This window comes from Pelobates fuscus, chromosome 3 (genome assembly GCF_036172605.1).
Source record: "Pelobates fuscus isolate aPelFus1 chromosome 3, aPelFus1.pri, whole genome shotgun sequence".
Lineage (NCBI taxonomy): Eukaryota > Metazoa > Chordata > Amphibia > Anura > Pelobatidae > Pelobates > Pelobates fuscus.
Genome location: NC_086319.1, coordinates 375953739 through 375973876, shown reverse-complemented (window position 1 = coordinate 375973876; position 20138 = coordinate 375953739). Strand labels below are relative to the sequence as shown.

Sequence of the window (20138 nt, the reverse complement as noted above, 5' to 3'; positions counted from 1 at the left end):
CTGATAGTGAATTTTAATTTTATTCCAAAATAGCGGGTCTCAAAATATAACTGCCTCTAGAAATGTCTCCAATTTTTGCCATTTTTTGCCTAAAGTCTCCAAAAAATTCAGTTTGAATAACTAAAGCCAAAATTCATGCAATTATTGGGTTTCACATCACACCAATAGCTCAGTTTAGTAAATAACCCCCCTTTTTTTGGCTATAAAATGGGATTCTTAAAACAGAATTTAGTTGCCATTACCCCCCCACCCCACCACCCCCAGTCATATGATGCCACTCCTCTTGTGTCAGTGTAACATTACATTCCCTATTGGCAAGTGATTTCTTTATTTTGAAAAATCACAACAAAAGCTACCACATTGGGGCCCTGAGTCATGCACCAGTGATGACGTCACCGCAGCCCTGGGTGGGAGGATGAAAACACACCGTTCCAGAGTCTGCAGAATTCTAAGCGTGATCAGTTGAGAGCCACGCCCCCTTGCTATCATGGCAACGGCGGCGGATGATGGGCGGGGCAGCGTCCGAACCAGCCAATCAACGCCGGGCTCCCGAACCGGTTTAAATTCGACCAATGAGCGCGTAGTGTCAGTGTAGGTTCCCAGGTCGGATTGAAGCCACCTCTGTCAAGATGGCGGCGCCCGTGTCCGTTAGAGCTGGAGCGGGTCGGGGTGACGGGGAGCAGGAGAGGGGAGGCCGGGAAGAGGGGCCCGAGGGCCGGCTGGAGCTCTGGGAGATCCGCAGCCGGGTGGAGAGGATGAAGAGGGAGGTGAGGAACCGCAGGAAGATCCTCATCAAAGGGCTCCCGGGGGACATCAGCAACCAGGTGAGTGTCTGGCCGCTGGGCATCATGGGAAATGGCCCTGGGGGGGCCACACTGGGACAGTAAACCGGGGGGACAATAATCAGGGACCATAAACCGGGGGGACATGGGGAGGAATATACACACAGGGAGCCATGGAGGGAACAGAAAGCTGGTTATAGTTTATTTATGGGGATAGACTCTATAACCCAAAACAGCAGAGCTGAGAGCATGTCTGGCTCACCCACTGGTAACATCTAACCCAAAACATGTCTGGCTCACCCACTGGTTACATCTAACCCAAAACATGTCTGGCTCATGGTAACCTCTTACATCTAACCCAAAACATGTCTGGCTCACCCACTGGTAACATCTAACCCAAAACATGTCTGGCTCACCCACTGGTTACATCTAACCCAAAACATGTCTGGCTCCTGGTAACCTCTTACATTTAACCCAAAACATGTCTGGCTCACCCACTGGTTACATCTTACATCTAACCCAAAACATGTCTGGCTCACCCACTGGTTACATTTTACATTTTGTTGTGAATTCACAATGTCTCTCACTGGTTGTTAATGCTGTGTGTGCAGTTTGTAGAGTAACTGGCTAACCGGAGTGTTTTTACCCCTTCCAGAGAGCTGTCTGAAAGGCTCTTTTACTCACATTCTCTGGATAAGTCATGTAAACAAGTCACACCCAAAGATCTGTTAAATCACACTTAAAAAAACTTTTGTTTGTGTTTTTTTTTTTTTTTTTTTTTTTAAACCCCTTAAGGACTAAACTTCTGGAATAAAAGGGTATCATGTGTCATTAAGGGGTTAAATACACCAGATATTTGTCCCTCTAGTCTAGTGAGTCTAAAGAATTTCTGAGTGGGGGAAAAAACACAATTTTTAAAGTTGAGTTGTGATACTGGGGTTGGTGACATGAGTGCACATAAGGAGAAAACAAGGGTTTGGCTGCACTCACCTGAATATGCTTAAATGGGGTGCTGCTGGGGGCCAATAAGTACAGTAAACCTGAAAATCCAGCGCACTTCCTTATCTACTAAACGGCTATTTTGGTGCTGACAAATTTTTGTTTGAGTGCAGATTTCTGATAGAAACAGACACCTCTCACTGAGGGTCATTATATTGTGCAAGGATTGCACAGCGATGAGGGGAGGGGGATCACAAATAAGCAATCCAGGCAGAAGATGATAGCTATCTACGGTATCTCTATCCTCTTGCTTGCAGTAATTGATTAGGGTTTGTTAATGGGTGTAGGTAGCTCACTTTTTTTTTTTCACTCCGAAGCATTGGATTGTGCATGTGGCATGTAAATACTTGGCATAATAATCAGAATTGACATCGCTGTAGGACGGTTGTGAAGGGGTCTGTCCTTGCACTGGGAACAAAAAGTATAATGGTCTTTTTTTTTAATTTCTCCACTGTGCTATACAAAAGAACACCTCGAATAATTCCACTGACTTGTGTTTTTTATTTAATGGTTTTTAGGATGTTTAAATGCCAAAGACCCTTACACCTCATTAAGATTAAAACATTCTTGTTGATCTAAGTACTTAATCACTAGTATGTTTGTATATAATCTGTTCTCTTTTTATTTGCTCATCTGGGACGACACCAGCAAGGTAACAGGTTGACTAACGGTTTATTCATTTGTGTAACGTCACTTTGCATTTGAATGACAGTCTTTGCTTTAACATCACGTTGCTCTGTTTTCCATACAGCTGCTTGCTGCTGCCCCTTTTGTATGTGTTCCATTCAGTCGTATGATTAGCATGCGCCCCTTTCAGTGGCCCCTTGACAATGGGATTCTGCGCGAATTCCACCAGCCCCTGACCCATGCTTGATGCTTTCAGCTGACTGTCCACCTAACTGGATGCCTCATCCACACTACCAGTATCCAGAAATCTGGAAACCTGTATCAGAACAGTCAGAGCTAAATCTGTTCATCTTGCAAACCGTCTCACTGTGACCAAAAGCCTGAATCAGCCTTTCACGGATGTGACCAAAAAATAGAGCCTAGAGTTAGTGCCAGCTCTGGCCTGTTATTTATACTGTGAATTGACCTGAATGTCTCTTAAATTTCCAAACTAATGTACCCAAAAACCTGTTTTAACCAAAACAAACGCATAGACTCGTTGCTACGAAAGTTCCTTTTATACCACAGTGAAGTGACTGTACAGTGCTCCCTTCACATATAATGAATATAATCTATTAAACTGAATTATCCCTAAACTTTCAATTCCTGATTTAGAGGACCCTGCCTACAAAGCTAACTCCCAGTGGCAGTATTACCGGTCTGCTTATTTTGAAAAGCTGTAGCAATCAAAAGACCTTGTGTATATTCGGTTCCGACCGTTACTCTTTATATGCACTATTCACGAAGTTTTTATTTTTTTTATTTTAATTTTTTAATTCTAAAATTTCCCCTCGTTACTGCGAACCTTCTTGTGACTTTACTGCTCTCAAATTATTGTAAAAGTATATCACCACTGTGTGCTTGGCCTTGCTCACTCATACATTAACTTCAATACAAAAATGTTTGGCTAAAGTCAGACTCCTTGCATTAGATTGCGCTGACCTGTAACCTGTGCTTTTTGCAGGAAGTCCATGACCTTCTTGGGGAATACGAGTTGAAATATTGTTTTGTGGATAAATACAAAGGCACTGGTAAGTGTAACAGCTTTTATATTTATGCCGCAGTTTACTCTTGTTTCTTGTGGCATTGTAACCATAACACTGCCAACATGAATCTTTTACCCGTTAAGCTCACTGAATGTAATGGGAAATGTTAAAAAAAAAAAAAAAAAAAAAAGAAATTTTTTTTTTTTTTATCTGTGGTAGTGATGTCTCATCTGTTGTCAGTCTTGGGTCTTTGCACATTTCGCAAAGATTCCTGACTGTGAATTTGCTGTGCAGTGGTCTGATGATGCAGTGAAAGGTAACCATTGATTACCTGAAAATGTTCCTCGTGTAATTTTCCACCGCAAAACTCATTTTACCCCTTACACTTCATCTGCCAGAGCTGACATTAATGCCACTTAGTCCACTGGTGTCTCCAGAGGATTATTGTACCCTCCATAGACCAAGCCTCTTTCACTGGTGGCTTGACCGCAGTAGCCCTGCCTATTTGTCAGTATAAAAAATACATGAGACAAAATAGTCCCTACGCTGTCTTGTACACTGTGAAATGTGTGCTTTCCATAAAGATATTTATCTGAAATGCTTGTACCTGTGACCGAGCCGCTTTTAATTGTTAGGATTGAGTGTAACTGTATACAGGGTTAACAATTGTAATGTTGACTTTCATCTTGATGGTATCTTTAGTAAGGAGTATATAATATTATCAAGCAATATGACTGTCTGTGCCATGCTATTCCTTTACAGCAGGCAACTTGATCTACAGATTTACATGCCCTGCAGCACTTAACTTTGTCTTTGGCCACTTGTTTCTAGCATCCGTTTTGCTATTTAATACATCTATTGCTGCAAAGTGAGCACAGTCAGATTATTTAAAATCCCGATGCTTGTCCCTCTAGGGTGAGGTTGACTATTGTTTGTAGTATAGTCAGAACATGGCAGCTGTTTGTATCACTGGCAGGATCTTGATGCGTACTGCCAAACCCTAGCTTACGGAGTGATCTCAGCAAGGGATGCTGGAGGACCAAATAACCCTCGTATCTAAACTAAAGGGCTGTTTTTCCATTACAACTATGCAGAGTAGAAAATGCTACAATACCGTACACTTTAATGCTAGTTAGTTCCCTTTTAAAGGTCTTGTTTTGACATCTTATTGCTAATATATTCATCAGGGTAATGCATGACTAATTACATCTTATGTTTATTTTTGTCAGACGTGGGTTTTTACAAAAAAATATAATAATAATTTTCCCCACCCTTTATAATTTGCACTGTTGGATGTGTTCTGACACAGAGGTGCACAAGATCTAATTTTAAAAGCTACAAAGTCTTCATGTGTATTATCTCCTTCCTCCATCAGCCTTTGTAACGCTACTCAATGGGGAGCAGGCTGAATCCGCCATTCGCCACTTTCACCAGACTCGTCTACGTGAACGAGAGATATCTGTGCAGCTTCAACCAACAGATGCCCTCCTGTGCATCGCTAACCTGCCACAAGGCTACACTCAGCAGCAGTTTGAAGACCTAGTCCGCCCATTTGGTAACCTGGAGAGATGTTTCCTGGTATACAACGCTGCCACTGGCCACCCCAAAGGATATGGATTTGTAGAGTACATGAAGAAGGACTCTGCTTCCCGTGCCAAATCAGACCTGCTTGGACGTCAGCTGGGATCTCGCACTCTGTATGTCCACTGGTCAGATGTCAGTCAGCTAAGCTATGACTTGCTTCACTCTCATTGCTTGTGCGTGGAGCAGTTAAAGGAGTGTGATGTTGGAGAGCTTAAAGAGGCATTCTCAAAGGTTTGCGTACCCATCTTCTGCCAGGTAGGACAAAGCTGTAATAAGAGCAGTTTCTGCTTTCGTGGTGTTGCTAATGAAACATTGTGTGTTTTTTGTTGTAAAAGATGCTGCATGTGTCCTTGGTTCTGTGGAGAAAAGTAAATTCTATTTACTAGAAGTGTACAAATGTGTTTGTATTGAAGGTAAACTTGTGGTCCTTTAATTTTAAAGGGAAAGTGTGGATTTTATATAATCTTAATCTTAGATTTGTAAACTGCCTGCAGTCCTCCCCTCCATTCAATGTTGCACAATTTATGGGCAGTTTAGAAATAAATAAGGGCCCTTGGTCATCACATCTCAGCCCACACTGTCTGAGAGTGAAGTGCTTTGGCCATATCACAGCACCCATTACAAGTTATGAATGATATCCATTATCCACTACCACTAAAACTGCACTGGGGAGATGAGCTGCAGGGGAATCTACTCTAACACTTAAATAATATTTAACACTCCATGGAAGGATGGTGCCAGGGGACTTGGACTGTATTGACTTCAGTCATATGAAAAAGATGGCTTACTTTTTTTTTTTTTTTTTTTTAAGCATTTAGATTTTTTTTTTTTACATTTTTATTGGATTTCAGGGGTTTTTACCCTTCTAAAGCATTTAGATTTTTTTTTTTTTTTTCTTCCCTCTTCCATTGTGGTTGATGTTTCTCTGGGTGTATGCAGTGCGTTCATTCCTTTTATGCATGCCTGAAATCCTTCTTGAGGGTTTGTACACCAGGCTCTCCTGGAATGTGTGGTGGTGGGCAATGGTTGTTCTTGCCTTCTACAAGGTGAGATTGCACACCGATCACCTATGTTAAGGGCAGGGCTTAAAACAAGTAACTTTACTTATTAAACTGTCCCTTTAATGATTCTAGGGCATAAATGCCACCTTGCTACTATAAACTGGGTAAACTCTGAGAAACCTCACGATGTGTGTATTTGCAGCTTAAGCTCCTACTGGTTACAGTGATTGGCAGATTATATTGTGATTGGCAGAATGAGCCATTATATTGGCAGATGTGCAATGTCAGGGCTTCTTTAGGAGAAACCTGGTTAGCAAAGTCATTGGCCTTGATTTCCCAGGAAGGTAATTGGCCTGCTGTGGGAGTCTATGCTTGCACTGGAATAAGACTGTCCCTTTAAACTTGCCAAGTAACAAAACAACTTTTGCTTGTTAAAGCAGTTTTGGTGTATCGATCAAGCCCCTGCAGTCTCACTGCTCCGTTCTCTGCCATCACAGTTAAAACACATTTGTATAATTAAAACATATTCCCTTTTTAAAGCGGCTCTTTTCTCGGTAGAGCTTCTGCATATTTTTTATGACATACCTGCTGAGTGTGGGATGACCCATGGCTGCAGCTGAAGGCAGTTATAGTTGCCTGAATATCTCCCCATTGTGTTTGCCACGGTATACTTTCTCCCTCTTCTGTTGTCCTCTTGCAGGAGCCATGTCACAGTTGTAATCTTGCTTGTGTAAGAGTACAAAAGAGGATCCTTGAAGCCTGCAGGACTCTCAACATACCAGTCCTTGCAGTGCAAAAGCGGTTTTCTATAGCCACTAGTAAACTGATAAAAATATGATGCTTCTGCCCGCAACTTTTATCAGTTGCGGCTTAATAACATCTCTGAAATGTGTTTTTTTTTTTTTTTTTTTTTTTAACAAAGTGCCAGGCTCTTTAAGATCATGCTCAGAAAAATGGGGAATCCAAAGGTGGATACCTCAGAATTGCACCAATGACTGCACTGCCATTTAAACATGTCATTTCTCCCCATGTTTTATACTGTAGCCCTAGCATGCACTCTATAAAACTACAAATGATCATGTCTAGTTGGAGTTGTATGGTGTGGGTTTTTTAGGCTTAAGATTACACCTTGCACTGAATCACAACTGTAAAGGTAGGTTGTTCCTCAAACTGAAATGAATATCCTCGTTCAGGAGTTAAGACTGCTACTTATGTCCATATAATACATTTTTTTTAAGTGACTTACTGCCTCTCATTTGCAGCTGGCTTATGGTCAGGATGGTCAATTCAAAGGCTTTGCAGTTGTGGAATATGATTCTGAAGTTGTGACTGAAATTGCCCAGCAGCAGATTGATGGGGCGATGGTTTGTGGAAGCAAAGTTCGGGTGTCCTTCTGTGCCCCTGGCCCACCAGGAAGGAGTATGTTGGCTGCACTTATTGCTGCACAAGCATCGGTGAGTGTCACTTGCCTTAGACCTTGGCATATTGAAGTCCATCGTTATTGAACTCTACTACAAGACATCATGCCTTATAGCTGGCTATTGTTGACCTAAACAAGGCAAAATGGAGGGGGATAAGATTGGCAATAAGATCTAGTTCTACCACAGATGCAATGACCTTCCTCCATAAGGTCACTCTAAGCACAATCACCGGCTGATAAGGCAAACTGGAAAAAGCATATGGGGTTGCTGGTGTTCAATCTGTCCACTTGGCTAATGCATAATTTTGGGCTGAATGCTTTACTTGTTACCCTGTTTACTAAAATGTAAAACACTTGTATAAATGGATATGGTGGCTACCACACCCTTTCTCATGCTATGTGGTAAATGGCACTGCTCTTTGGGGATACCAGAAACTCGTGTTGAAACTACTGGCCTCCTCGTGGTTTAGATTGACTCTTCCCTCCCTAATGTTTAACACCTCACACAAGTTCTAGGACTCGAAAATATTTCTTGTTCATTGGAGAGGGTGGTCCCTTTACCCAGTCTCTCTATTGTGTGGATTGTTTAGTATTTTCATGGCATTGGAAAAGTTTTTTTATTTTTATAGGCATTAAATCGTGGCAATGGACTCCTTCCTGAACCAAACCTCCTACAAATTCTAAACAGTCTGGGGTCTCCAGCAACACTGCAGCTCCTTTTAAGCCCCCTGCTACATGGAGCTGCAGGAAATAAACAAGGTATGTTACAATGTGTTTTTTTTTTTCTAGCAAATGCTTCAAAGTAGCCTGGAAATTGACCCACAACAGCTGTTAAGCTTCATCCTGGTCACTTCAAGGACTTTGCACATCTGGTGAAAAGGCTAGATCTAGATGTAATTGGCCCTTCTGTCTTGGTAACTAGTAAAGTTGGCTCATGTTTGCTTAATTTACATGTAACTGTTCTTGCAGGAATCCTTGGAGCTCCCCCGGCACTGTCCCTGCTATCAAACCCTGCTCTCTCTACTGCCCTCCTGCAGCTGGTACTGCAGGCCCAAACACAGGTAGGTCCTATCTGAGCACACTTGTAGTGCTATAAAAGTCTGAGAGCAAACCAGAAATTATACAACCATACTGTTTAAGATGGTGCTCACCCATAGATGATGAACAGATTAAAATCTACATCTTTCCTCATCTTCTACCTACCCAAGCTATTGATCACCTAGCAATTGCATTGAACTCTTGCTTTCTGTGGGGGAAAGCATGTCTTTCATATAAACAAAAGGAAGAGTAGGTATGGGGCAGTATAAAATACAGCTCTCCTGGGGTGTCTGGAAAGGGACATGTGCAGAATAACCGTAATTGGGTGTCTTCACTCTTGTTAAGCTTTGGAATTCCTTCCCTTATCCTAGTCAGTTTGTTCACACATGCTGCACTTTCTTTTACAGAAACCTGGAATTCTGGGAGATTCCCCTCTTGCTTCATTATATGGATCTGTGGGCTTGTCCCCCCAGCTTACACCCACTGTTGGGAAATCACTTCTTCCGGACTTGGGAGTTGGTAAGTGTCCTCCCATATGTACCAATATCTGACGCAACACAGACTTTGGTGTAACTTGTAATGTTGTAAGGATTCACTTATAGAATCTTTCTCTTGATTCCATTTGTGCAATCTTGGAGATGTGTCTAACTTCCTGTGCTGTCACACCAAGAAATGTCTCCACCAATCCAGATCTAACCATTCTTGCCTGTGGTGTCTTGTTTTACAATTGCTTATCTAGTAGGTGTTTATGATATTGGTAGTCCAGCCTCTAAATATAGTTCCACCCACCACATTGCGCATGCAAGGGTGGAAGTTGTGTTTTGATTACTTTTTGTGAATTTAGGAAGCCTATTCTGTAACTTCAGTAAGACACATTTCGCTTCAGTGTAAACATTGTCATGCCACTTTAAATATAAGTGCATTTCATAAGGGAGTTTAGAGTGAAAAGGGATGCATCTTATAATGGGGTTGCAAAACGAGTGATATAGTTTCCTGCACTCTTATTCTGGGCTTCCCCTCTAATTGTAGATGGCTAAATTGAGCTAGCTTCTGCAGTGCAGCAACAGTATGGCTGTCACTTTGTTTGTATAGCTGACTAGCCATGTAGGCTGTCTTGTGACAGCATAAGATGCGGCTCATTTTGTTACTCTATTTTTGCATGTCTGTTAAATGCGGCTTTAATGTAATGAGTTTCTGATGTCTGTCCTTTTACTTTCTATCTCAGCCAGTCCACTTAATCCTGTTGGTTTGCCCTCTGACCTGGGTGCACCGCTGACACCTTTTCTAGGACAGATGGGATCTGAGTGGGAGAGTTCCACACCTTCAGTTATGGGCAATTTGGTTGGAATGCAAAAGCCAGTGGAATCTACGGTAACCCTTTGGTGTCAGATTTAGTATTCTTTCTGTAGCATTATGCAATTTTGTCTAGGAGATGTAAAACTAGTATTGACATACAAAGTTATATTGTCAGAAACCAGAGGTGAGCCCTTTATCCACCTGAATCTTCAAACTTAAAATTCCTACATTTAATCTCAGTCTCTTATAATTTATATTTTGAGATGGTGAATGAGTGTATGTGTAAATGATTATTTATATAGCGCCAGCAAATTCCATAGTGCTGTACAATGGGATTTTGCACCATAACACATGCAAGGAGCAATGGTTTTGATTCCATGCCAAAGAGAAACTTGTCTCTGACTTAAGATCTAAACAAGCATGCCAATTTCCTAATCTCACTGAAGCTATAAGCCATCCCCCTCTCAGTACCTGACACAGGTTGTGGGTGCTTTCTCATTCTCTTCCAAATGTGTTTACATTATGCTTGCCCTATGTAAATCCCTTCCTCAATGGGAAATAAAGTGCTTACTTGCATATCCCATACCTCCTAGGTAGGTGGTCTGTCAGTGGTTTTTGTCTAATCTCACCTGGCTATTTTTATTTTTTAGATGTCTCTTCTTGGGGAACCCCCACGAGACTTGAAACCAGCTCAGTTTATGGGTTACCACAACAGACTCCACAGCACTGGTTCCATTGGTATGTAATCTGCTAATTACCTAATAATGGTGGTGGGGTGGTACACGCGCTCTATTCTGGTCCTGTAACAGTGGTTTCCTGAATCTCTCGTCTCTCAGGGTCCCAAAGTAAGCAACCTCCATATAAACAAAAATCTATGAGTGGCCGACATCATCCTCCTTCCAATCAGGACTCCTTATTAACGCCATCTGATGGCTACCCCTATGAATATCTATCGGTAAGTGTTAACTTTACTTAAATTCTTTTACTGTAGGAATAGCGGATGCTTCCTCTTACTGTATGGCACATGGTAAGTCATGACAAATGTGTTTAACCTCCTTGTGTATTGCTCATGTGTCACGCATAGTAACGCGTGCTGCATATTATCCAAGAACCACAACAGAATATTTTTTTGCAGATGTACTGAAGGTGATCTGTAAAGCTTGACAGACCTAATTCTATTGTGAGCTGGTAACAAGCGACTGCCTTTTATTTTTTATATTGGGGCAGAGTGGTGTAGATAGACTAGATGGGCCATTTATTACCGCATTGCCTGCCATAAAGACCTCTACTTAAGGCATCAGCACCTCATAGTTCTGCAGTATCCCAGAACTTAGGCCTTGCCAGTCTGTTAACTTTGTTCATACCCAGTGCCTGAAGTAGTCTGTTGCCAATGGACTGACGATTCTATTGATGGTAGTTAAAATGTAACTGAACTGTGCTGTCTCTATATATGAGGTTATGAATAAATGGAATAACTTTAAAAATAAGACATGCCATGGTCTTTAGTTAAATGCCTTTATAACACATTGATGCCGCTTGCTTGTTGCTATTTATCTTTGTACCTACATCAGCAGGCTTTGTCCAGCATCTGCAAACAAAGTCCAACATGGAGTGATTTTGCTTCCATTTAAACTTGTATGTAATCTATCTATGTTAACAGAAGACCAGGAGATGGCTCTCCAATTTCAGCTTTGTAATGCTATAACTAGTCGTATGTGGCTTTCTTCTAGGATCTGACCCCTCATGCATTCTCACAAAGCAGGGATCACACTGTACACAACTTGGGCAGCTATGAGTCTAGGTTAAAGGTAACTCATTTCTTTGTCTGCTGTGTGTGTAAGCTCTATGCCATGAACTCTGACCTCAAAGGTTAAAGGACACTGTCTTCTTTCAGAGGCAAAAGGCTACCTACACAGCATTTATTTTCACTTCAACCCTAATGCTTAAAACAAAACTAATTGCTACAGCAAAACTTTTGATAACTGGTTTTTGTGTTTGAATACAAAAGTGTATTAGAATGTTTTTAATACAAATTTAATTTGTATTCTGGCTTTGTTTTGTTAGTGGGTTTTATTTTTATTTCCTTAAGTAATTTACAACTTTAAGAATTGTTTTGTGTTGCAGATCTCTCCACCTTCCAGGTTTCGGGAACGCAGCAATAGTGTCCCTGCCCCTCTGCCTCCATTTAGTGCTGGGTCCGCATCATCTTACTTTACAAGTGGCTTACAGGCTGGGCTTCAGCAGACCCATGTGACTAAAGTGAGTACACCGTGGTTGGGCTTGAGGGAGAGCGAAACAAATGTAAAAATTTACACTAGGTTTTGTTTAATATTCAACAGAACAACCTTTAACACAAGTACAGTAAAGTTAGAGCAAACATTTGTGATGTCATGGAGATTGAATGATAACCTGTAACTTCCAGAGTTGGACCGCTTTGCTCCCAGCATACACTTATCCAGTTGGTTGGAAATCCTGATGCACTATGCCCAGGGGACAGCTGTTGGGCTCCCAGGCTTGTGTTTTTATTTAAAATAAAAAAATATCCCCTATATGCTGGGGATAATCTCATGGAGTTCTTATAACACTTCAACTTTCCTACTATAAGATTATCTTTTTATGGTTCCTAAGGGTTAAATTGTAACTGTCCAAAAACATTACACTTTTTAAAAAAAAAATTATTTTCAGGCACCCAGTCTGACCCCAAGTAGCCCTGGAGGTGTAATGCTGGGTTTTGAAGATCAGGACTCTCCATCTACAAATGGACTTAAGGTATGAGACTGTCTAGAAGACCTTTCTAGTTTTTGACATGGCTTTTCCACTTTATAAAAGTTATGGTGAACTGTCGGATCTAGAGAAACTACAGTTCTTTAGACTTTGGTCTGATGGACTTGTTTTTTTGAAAGACTGCTTTTATGGACAGGAGGAACTGATCACTGACAAATTTAAACTGACTTGTAAACCATTTTACAAGGCCTCTCCCTTCAGACTAATGTATCTCTCCTTTCCTCAGACTCCTATTGGGGCTCAAAAACGAGGCTTTTCACACCTGATACCGTCTCCAGAGCCAAGTCCTGAGAATGGATACATCGGACAACACTCACAAGGCCTGGGAGGGCATTATGCAGACTCTTACCTGAAGCGCAAGAGGATCTTTTAGTGCAAATGCCTCAAAAGCATAGTGCCTCATCTGTTTTTGTTTTTAATTTATATATATATTTTTTGTGATTTCTTTTATTTATGAATCCAATTCTCCAGTAACTACCTGCTCTAACTGCTGTTAATATGTGGCATGTCAGCTTAGGGGTTATTGAATGGTGAATTGTCACAGAATATCATGTAATTCAAGGACAGAAACCTTATGTTTTTCCTTCTGCCCACAAATTATGAATATGACTATCCATTTTTATTTTTTTAAGTTTGCATTTTTAACTTCATTTTTAAGTGTTCTGTATAGACTTTTTAACCTGTTCTGCTATCATGGGATTGTATTGTTAAATCTCAATCTTTACTTTTCTGAAAGTTTAATTCTTTTACAGTGTAAAGTTTCCTTTTAATTTGTCTTTCTTTTGTACAGCTAAATCTAGATACTTTTATTATTTTTCATTTGTACTGCTGTGTTCAGTTTGCTGCATTTTGAGCCAAAATCAAAGCCACTTCAGACTAACTTACCACCTTCCATTGCATTTAATTGAAAGACCTGAGAAATGCCTTTGAATTGTCCTGACCCATAAGAAATACGACTTGGGAGGTTCTGTAAGGATATCTGTAGATGGCTTTGATAACTGTACTATGCTGCCAGCAAGCAAAATATTACTAGCCCAGCCAGTTCTTGTTTTCGTCTTCAGAATTTGATCGCTCCTTAGTCACATTACAATTGTGCTGCTATTTCACATTTTCTTCTTAATCTGGCGAACAACCCACAATATGCATTTTTCTCCTTCTCCTGGGGCAGGAGTCTAACAGGAAGTGCTTGCATATGCTGCAACTTAAGCTTTTTATTTTTTTTTTGTGTGTTTTTGTTTTCCCTCATACTCACTTTTGATTTTTATTGTCTTCTAGTTGTTGGCCTAATTTATTCTCCTGTCCTTCAAAATGCATTTATTTGTCTTTAGTTTTATCACTGAGGTGGCTGTATCTTGGGTTTTCCCAGGGACATTGGTTTATTTATTACTTTATGTTATTTTTATTTTCCTTTTTTTTTTTTTTTTGAAACTTTGAATCCTGTGCTGGAAAGATCTCTTGCATACCAAAAGTAAAAACTATATTTATAAAAAGCCTGTTCGTTTTATGTTCATTGGAAATAGAATGTGATTTGGTGATTACAGTAGTGATAGTTTATAGTATATTTACCAGATTCTGAAGTGTGTTTTTTGTTTGTGTTTTTTTTTGTGTGGAGGGGATACACTTGGCTGTAATACCCTTTTGCTATATATCTTATGGTGTTTGGGAACATTCTCGAACAAACTAGATTAGCAGGGATATATCAATGCAGTGTGACTGAACCAAAAATACAAATGTTTTAATGTATTTATTTTTAACAAACTGTAGACTTAAAGTGTAAAGCCTGCTGTGTTGGCATCACAGGCTTGGTGCCCAAAGGGAAGGAAAAAATAAGCCTCCTTGCAATCCTACCTGATGCTGAATTCAACCTTCTTTAGTGATGCATCATGACTTTCACTGCAGGGAGAGCAGGTTTTGTGTACTGATGACAGATGCCCAATATTTAGAGTTCCATGGTAACTACAAGCTTGCAGGGTGGCTCAAATCCTGAAGGGGAAGTTTAGGATAATCGGGGTGATGAATCATCTTTGCAACATTTTAGTCTAGAGCAGGGGTGCCCAAAAGGTAGATCCCCAGACACTGCAGAACTACAACTCCTTTGATGCTTTGCATGCCTTTGGAATGACAAGGCATCATGGAATCTCTAGTTTTTAAACACTGGGATCTACCTTTCAGGTAGCCTTGGTCTAGAGATTATTTTATTACTACAAAGTTATAAACAGTGGTTTTGGTAAAACCATTTTGTATGGATACAGAGTATGTGAAGGTACAAAGTGTCTAATTCTTTAGGAGTTTTCATTCTATGTGCCCTCACAGGAGCATATCTCCTCTCATAATCCCCTGTTCAGAAGGGTTAAATAGATGTGCAGCACAACGTCTGAAGAGGATGCAAACCCTGAAATAAAGGTCCTTCTATAGCCACAAATGCCAATGAGGAGTACCAGGTTCTGCCTATAGAAAAACTGTAACACTGTGTAGTGACATAGATGCACACTAATATTGTCAAAAGATTTTGGCACCTTCTGTTTCTTGACTATCTAATGGTTAATCCTCGTTGTGAAATGAAATAAAGAAACTGAGGTGGAAATAGTGTAATATGTTAAATACTAAAAGGTGGATATAAAATGGGCACTCACATAATAGAGCTTAAAACAAGCTCAGGTTATCACCGCTTGCAGCAATACAATCTCAGCTTATGAATATACGGGCTACCAAAGTCTTCAATACTTCTTGATGTAGCTTGGTTGCTGCTTCAAAGTGTGTGCTTGGTGTTTTAAAGATTCTTCAACTGTCTAACTTTTTTTTACTTTTTACACTGTTAGAGGTAAGATTCATCTTTATAGGAAAAGGTTACTGATTGCACAAGGTTTGATTTCCTGTTGGTAAGGAATTTGACTAGCTAGGTGTTTGCTATTGATTGATGGTTAATTAGCTATTGGCAAATAAGCAGAGGCCCACCCAGGTGTTAAACATTCCTAGTGGGTGGTGCTTTTATGAGTTGTCTAAGGTTTGTGGTCACTAGCTTGGCTAATGTTGCATCAAAGTGTGTGCTTTGAGATTTTTCTGGATGTAATCTGAGGTATACAGGATGACAAATTAAGTTAAATTACTCCGCTCATTCAAATGGCCGACTTGGTTCGGTGTAATAGTTATGCATTTGTTTCACGTTCCACTTTTTGGAGACTTGGATGCGGTCTAATCTGTAGACGGTTCTCTATATTGCGGCAGGAGATTGTATTTTTGAAGTCTGAGATTTGTAAACTTGGGTTGGAACAGCTGCAAAGCCACTGCTGCAGTGACTAGGAATGGCAGATGACTTGCTGTAGGATCTGGTAGACTTAGAGTTGTGGATAAAATGCATATTGCACAGTCTGTTCTACATAATTCATTTTTAGCCTTTTCAGAGTGTAATGGAGACAGGCTCGGGTAGTGGTGTTGTGTAGACAGGCTTGGGAGACTGGTGAGGCCTAATAGAAGGCATGGGATTCTATCATAAGAGGTATGGAGCTGGATGATGGTGGTCTTGTAAGATGTCTTCCCAGAGCTACTGCTCACAGAGACAGATGTATTTGAAATATTAAGTGAGCAAAGCAGGAAGGAGAATTGGATGTACGTGTCCATCAAAGAACCGAATGACTTGGCTTGCATTGAGGTTTCAGAGGTAAAGGAAGTTTTAGTGTTTTTGCCAATGATTTACAGCCGGTTGCTTCCACACTGTCACTCTGAAGTCCTGCCTGTGCATAACACTCAGAACGACAGCCGGATGCGTATTAGGGACTTTAACTTGTGGCTTGGTGAATGGTGTCGGGAGCAAGGGTTTGGCTTGATTTCTCATGGTAGCGATGTTTGGAATGGAAATAAACTGTACAAAATGTTTTGCATCTTTCTCAAAAGGGAACAAACGTTCTCAGTGAGCGGTTCAGAGGTTTTGCTAGGATGTATTTAAACTAGGAGAGGGGCAGCAAAAGGGTGATAAACCATCAATCCAGTTGCCCCCCCCAAACAAGGACAGAAGGTGCCTGTAGCAAGTGTTAAAAAAAAAAAAAAAAAAAGCTGTAATGTCTACAAATTCTCGCAGTTTAGTGAATATGATCCATGAGTTTCTGGCAACAATGGCAACTGATAATGTAGATTTAGTCGCTGTTATTGAGACATGGTATAATGAGAAATGACTGGGAAATGCCAATACCAGGCTATTCTTTATATAGAAAAGACAAAGTGGGAAGGGTGGCTCTGTATGTAAAGGATAGCCTAATGTTAGTGAGGCGAACATAGTTTGTTTGGGTTACGTTAGAATTTGGTAATCGCACAGTAACTCGTGTGATTTATAGGCTGCAGGACAAATGGTTAGTCTACTAGTCGAGGGGAAAAAGCTACAATGATAAAGGGGTAGTTATAATAACAAAGTATTTAACCAGGAAAGGTACATTCAGATTACTCTGGTTTCCAAGTACGTCCTTAGCCCAACATCCAGGGGTTGTTACTATCACACAATTTAATGGTACTCATCATTATGGGTGACTTTAATCTTCCTGATGTGAACTGGAAAACCAAAATAGCTGCTTGTGCCAAGAGCACACATAGTCTAAACTCCCTACAGGGATTGTCTCTAAAACAAGTTGTTGAAGAGCCAACTTGTAAAGAGGCCATACTAGATTTAGTGTTAACAAATGGAGATTTAGTATCAGATATTACTGTAGGTGAAAGTTTAGGATCCAGTGCTCATCAGTCAGTGTGGTTTAATATAAGAGCAGTGACTAACACCACACAAAAAAACACACCTTGTTTTTGTGTGGTGTGACTCAGTCACTGCTTATATTAAACCACACTGACCCTAAACTTTCACGTACAGTAATATCTGACAGACTTTTTTCTAAAATTAGAATATGTGTAAAGGAGTCATTATTAGACTGGAGCAGTCTAAATGGAGTCAAAGAGAAATAGGATTATTTCAAAGTTGCACTGCTGAAGGCAACAGAAAAACTGCATTAGGCTTGTCAGTAAAAGCAAAACCTTTAAGAAACTGTGGTACTCTGCAGATGTTGCCAAAATAGTAAACAAAAAGTTAGCATTTAGTAATTTTATAAAAAAAAAAAGTAACACAGGCAGAAAGAGGCTAAGCAATTTATAAGATGTTCCAAATCACACACAGAAGAGAAAATAGCCCAGTCAGTAAAAAAAAAAAAAAAAAAAAAATTTGAAATGCATAAATGGGAATTAGTCAAGTAAAACAAGCATTAGGTAGATTAACTTATAGAAAACGGTACATGCAGTGATAACCCCACAAATCAGTAAATGAATAAAAAAGAAGAGTAGCAGCTACACACCCACTCTAGCGACTTGATGAGTTATATACTCAGAAATGGAAAATAGGGTGTGTGCGCTTAAGATTATAAAACTAGATAAATAGTATAAAAATTATCAAAAATAATTTATTAATTAAGTAAAAAATAAATCAGCAAAGGACTAATTCCGATCACCACTGTTATACCTTAACCGGACAATTAAATACAAAAATCTCATAAAACAGAATAACAAAAAAAAAAATAAATAAATAAAAAAAAAAAAATTAAATGACACCAAATGTATCCACAAACTAACTGCACTGAATGGCCAAAAAGATGGAATAACCTCAATATAAAGAATATATATATATATATATATATATAGAGGTCCGATCACTAAGTGAAGGTAGGGTGGATACAAAAAAAAGCAAAAAAATTATATACCAATAAACACAATAGTAATAATAAATGGGGAAAAAAATATATATCTGTCCTCGGTGTGGGCCCCCACCTGAGGTAGATATAACCAGAAGATGAATAAATGAGATATATAAAAATAAGAGACAAGAAACAATAATACTAAGTGAAATAAAATAAAATGAAAAAAAACAGTAATTGTCCGGAAGTCCTCCCTGGGTAGGCAGAATAAAGGTGATGTTGGGCGGATCAAAGAGCAACCAGATGAACCCTCGTTATGGGAACTCCAACTCTCTCACACTGCGGTCAGGATCTTCAAAAAAGACCACAGTGGAGGTGAAGCCGTGAAGATGGACAAAGTAGGTGCAGAGTGGTACAGCAACCAGCAGATAGAAACCGCGGTCGGTATTTTCAAAAAAGACCGCGGTATTCAGCCAAAGATGAAGACAGGACGTCAAACCCAGGGGAAATGGAAAGAAAGGAACAGCCAGCAGCCCACAGATCAACGCGTTTCGTCCCAAACTGTGGGACTTTATCAAGATCAGTACTTGTGCCTAGATCACCACCCAGGGTTTAAATACCTGCTCAAGATAAAACCAGCAGGTGAACCCCGGAGTGGATAATTATCAGTAATCAAGCTACATCAGTGAAACCTGTTAAACATAGAACAGGTGCTAATGATACATACACTAAACTGACAGTTTAACACACAGGTAAAGAGTTTAACAAATTAGTTCCACACAATCTGATTTAACATTAGCATATAAACAAAAAAATTTTAGCGAATTATTTCCACACAATCTGATTTAATATTAACATATAAAGCTCCATTAAAACTATACACATAATATAAAAGAAATTTATAATAAATTCTATTAGACAGCAAAAATCTAGGTCAGGGGAAAAAAACATCTCCATACAAAGAGAATGCAGTTTTTTTTTTTGTTCTGTTTTATGAGATTTTTGTATTTAATTGTCCGGTTAAGGTATAACAGTGGTGATCGGAATTAGTCCTTTGCTGATTTATTTTTTACTTAATACATTATTTTTGATAATTAGGTAGATTAAACCTAAAAGGTATGTAGAAGATAAAGGTCTAGCTGACTGCCTCAATGAATATTTTTGTGCAGTATTTACAGATGGAAAGGGGCCTCAGTTAGAAAAAAGGACAAATGAGTCAATTGTAACACGTGAGTTTACAGAGGAAGAGGTTCTCTTTCAACTGTCAAAAGTAAAGACAAATAAGTCAATGGGACCGGATGGAATACATCAGATGATTGGAAGTTAGCGAATGTTGTGCCCATTCACAAGAAAGGTAGTAGGGAGGAGTCGGGCAACTATAGGCCGGGGGGGGGGGGGGGGGGATTGGGTAACTAAAATTAATAGATCAGGGTGGTGCAGTAGATATTGCTTACTTAGATCTCAGTAAGGATTTTGACACTTGCACATAGAAGGCTTATCAATAAACTGCAATCTTTAAAGGGACACTATAGTCACCAGTGCAACTACATGTATTCCTGACCCTATAGTGTTAACACGACCATCTATTTTCGGGGTGGGCTGCAAAAAAGCCCTACCCCGAAAATAAGACCTAGGCATTTTACCTTTGGCAGGACTTCCTTCTTCTATGAGGAGGGGGAGGAGCGTTGCGGGCCGCGGCATCGCGCAGTGTGATGACGACGTGCGCAGCGCCGTCAGTCTGCCTTCACGGATCTTCAGCGGAAGGATCCATTCCGGGCGGTGAGGCACCCAGTGGTCGGACTCTTTGAACTGTGAGTAGATACCGGTATTTTATGCCTGGGACTTAATTAATTAAAGGGGGGGTGGATTAATTAAAGGGGGGGTGGATTAATTAGAGGGGTGTGTGGATTAATTAGATGGGG

General features: G+C 40.1%; 1 protein-coding gene across 3 annotated transcripts; it reads left to right on the top strand.

Moving 5' to 3' along the window:
• Positions 1–614: 614 nt before the first annotated feature.
• Positions 615–13159, top strand: RAVER1 (ribonucleoprotein, PTB binding 1). 3 transcript variants are annotated; one of them, XM_063445930.1, is made up of 14 exons: positions 615–824; positions 3412–3478; positions 4809–5272; positions 7281–7472; positions 8068–8197; positions 8408–8499; positions 8884–8995; positions 9702–9847; positions 10423–10510; positions 10609–10727; positions 11503–11580; positions 11897–12031; positions 12458–12541; positions 12783–13159. In XM_063445930.1, the coding sequence occupies exons 1-14, from the start codon at positions 630–632 to the stop codon at positions 12927–12929; spliced, it is 2049 nt and encodes a 682-aa protein (XP_063302000.1). In that variant the 5' UTR covers positions 615–629; the 3' UTR covers positions 12930–13159. The 3 variants fall into 3 exon arrangements, with proteins under 3 accessions (XP_063302000.1, XP_063301999.1, XP_063302001.1); XM_063445929.1 differs by having other exon boundaries at positions 8408–8506; positions 8888–8995; XM_063445931.1 differs by lacking the exon at positions 11503–11580 and having other exon boundaries at positions 8408–8506; positions 8888–8995.
• Positions 13160–20138: the final 6979 nt, after the last annotated feature.

Coding starts and splice junctions, on each gene's coding strand:
- RAVER1 (XM_063445929.1), top strand. CDS start 630: ATGGCGGCGCCCGTGTCCGTTAGAGCTGGAGCGGGTCGGGGTGACGGG. Junction 11,581..11,896: donor GCTATGAGTCTAGGTTAAAG/GTAACTCATTTC, acceptor TTTGTGTTGCAG/ATCTCTCCACCTTCCAGGTT. Junction 12,032..12,457: donor AGCAGACCCATGTGACTAAA/GTGAGTACACCG, acceptor AATTATTTTCAG/GCACCCAGTCTGACCCCAAG.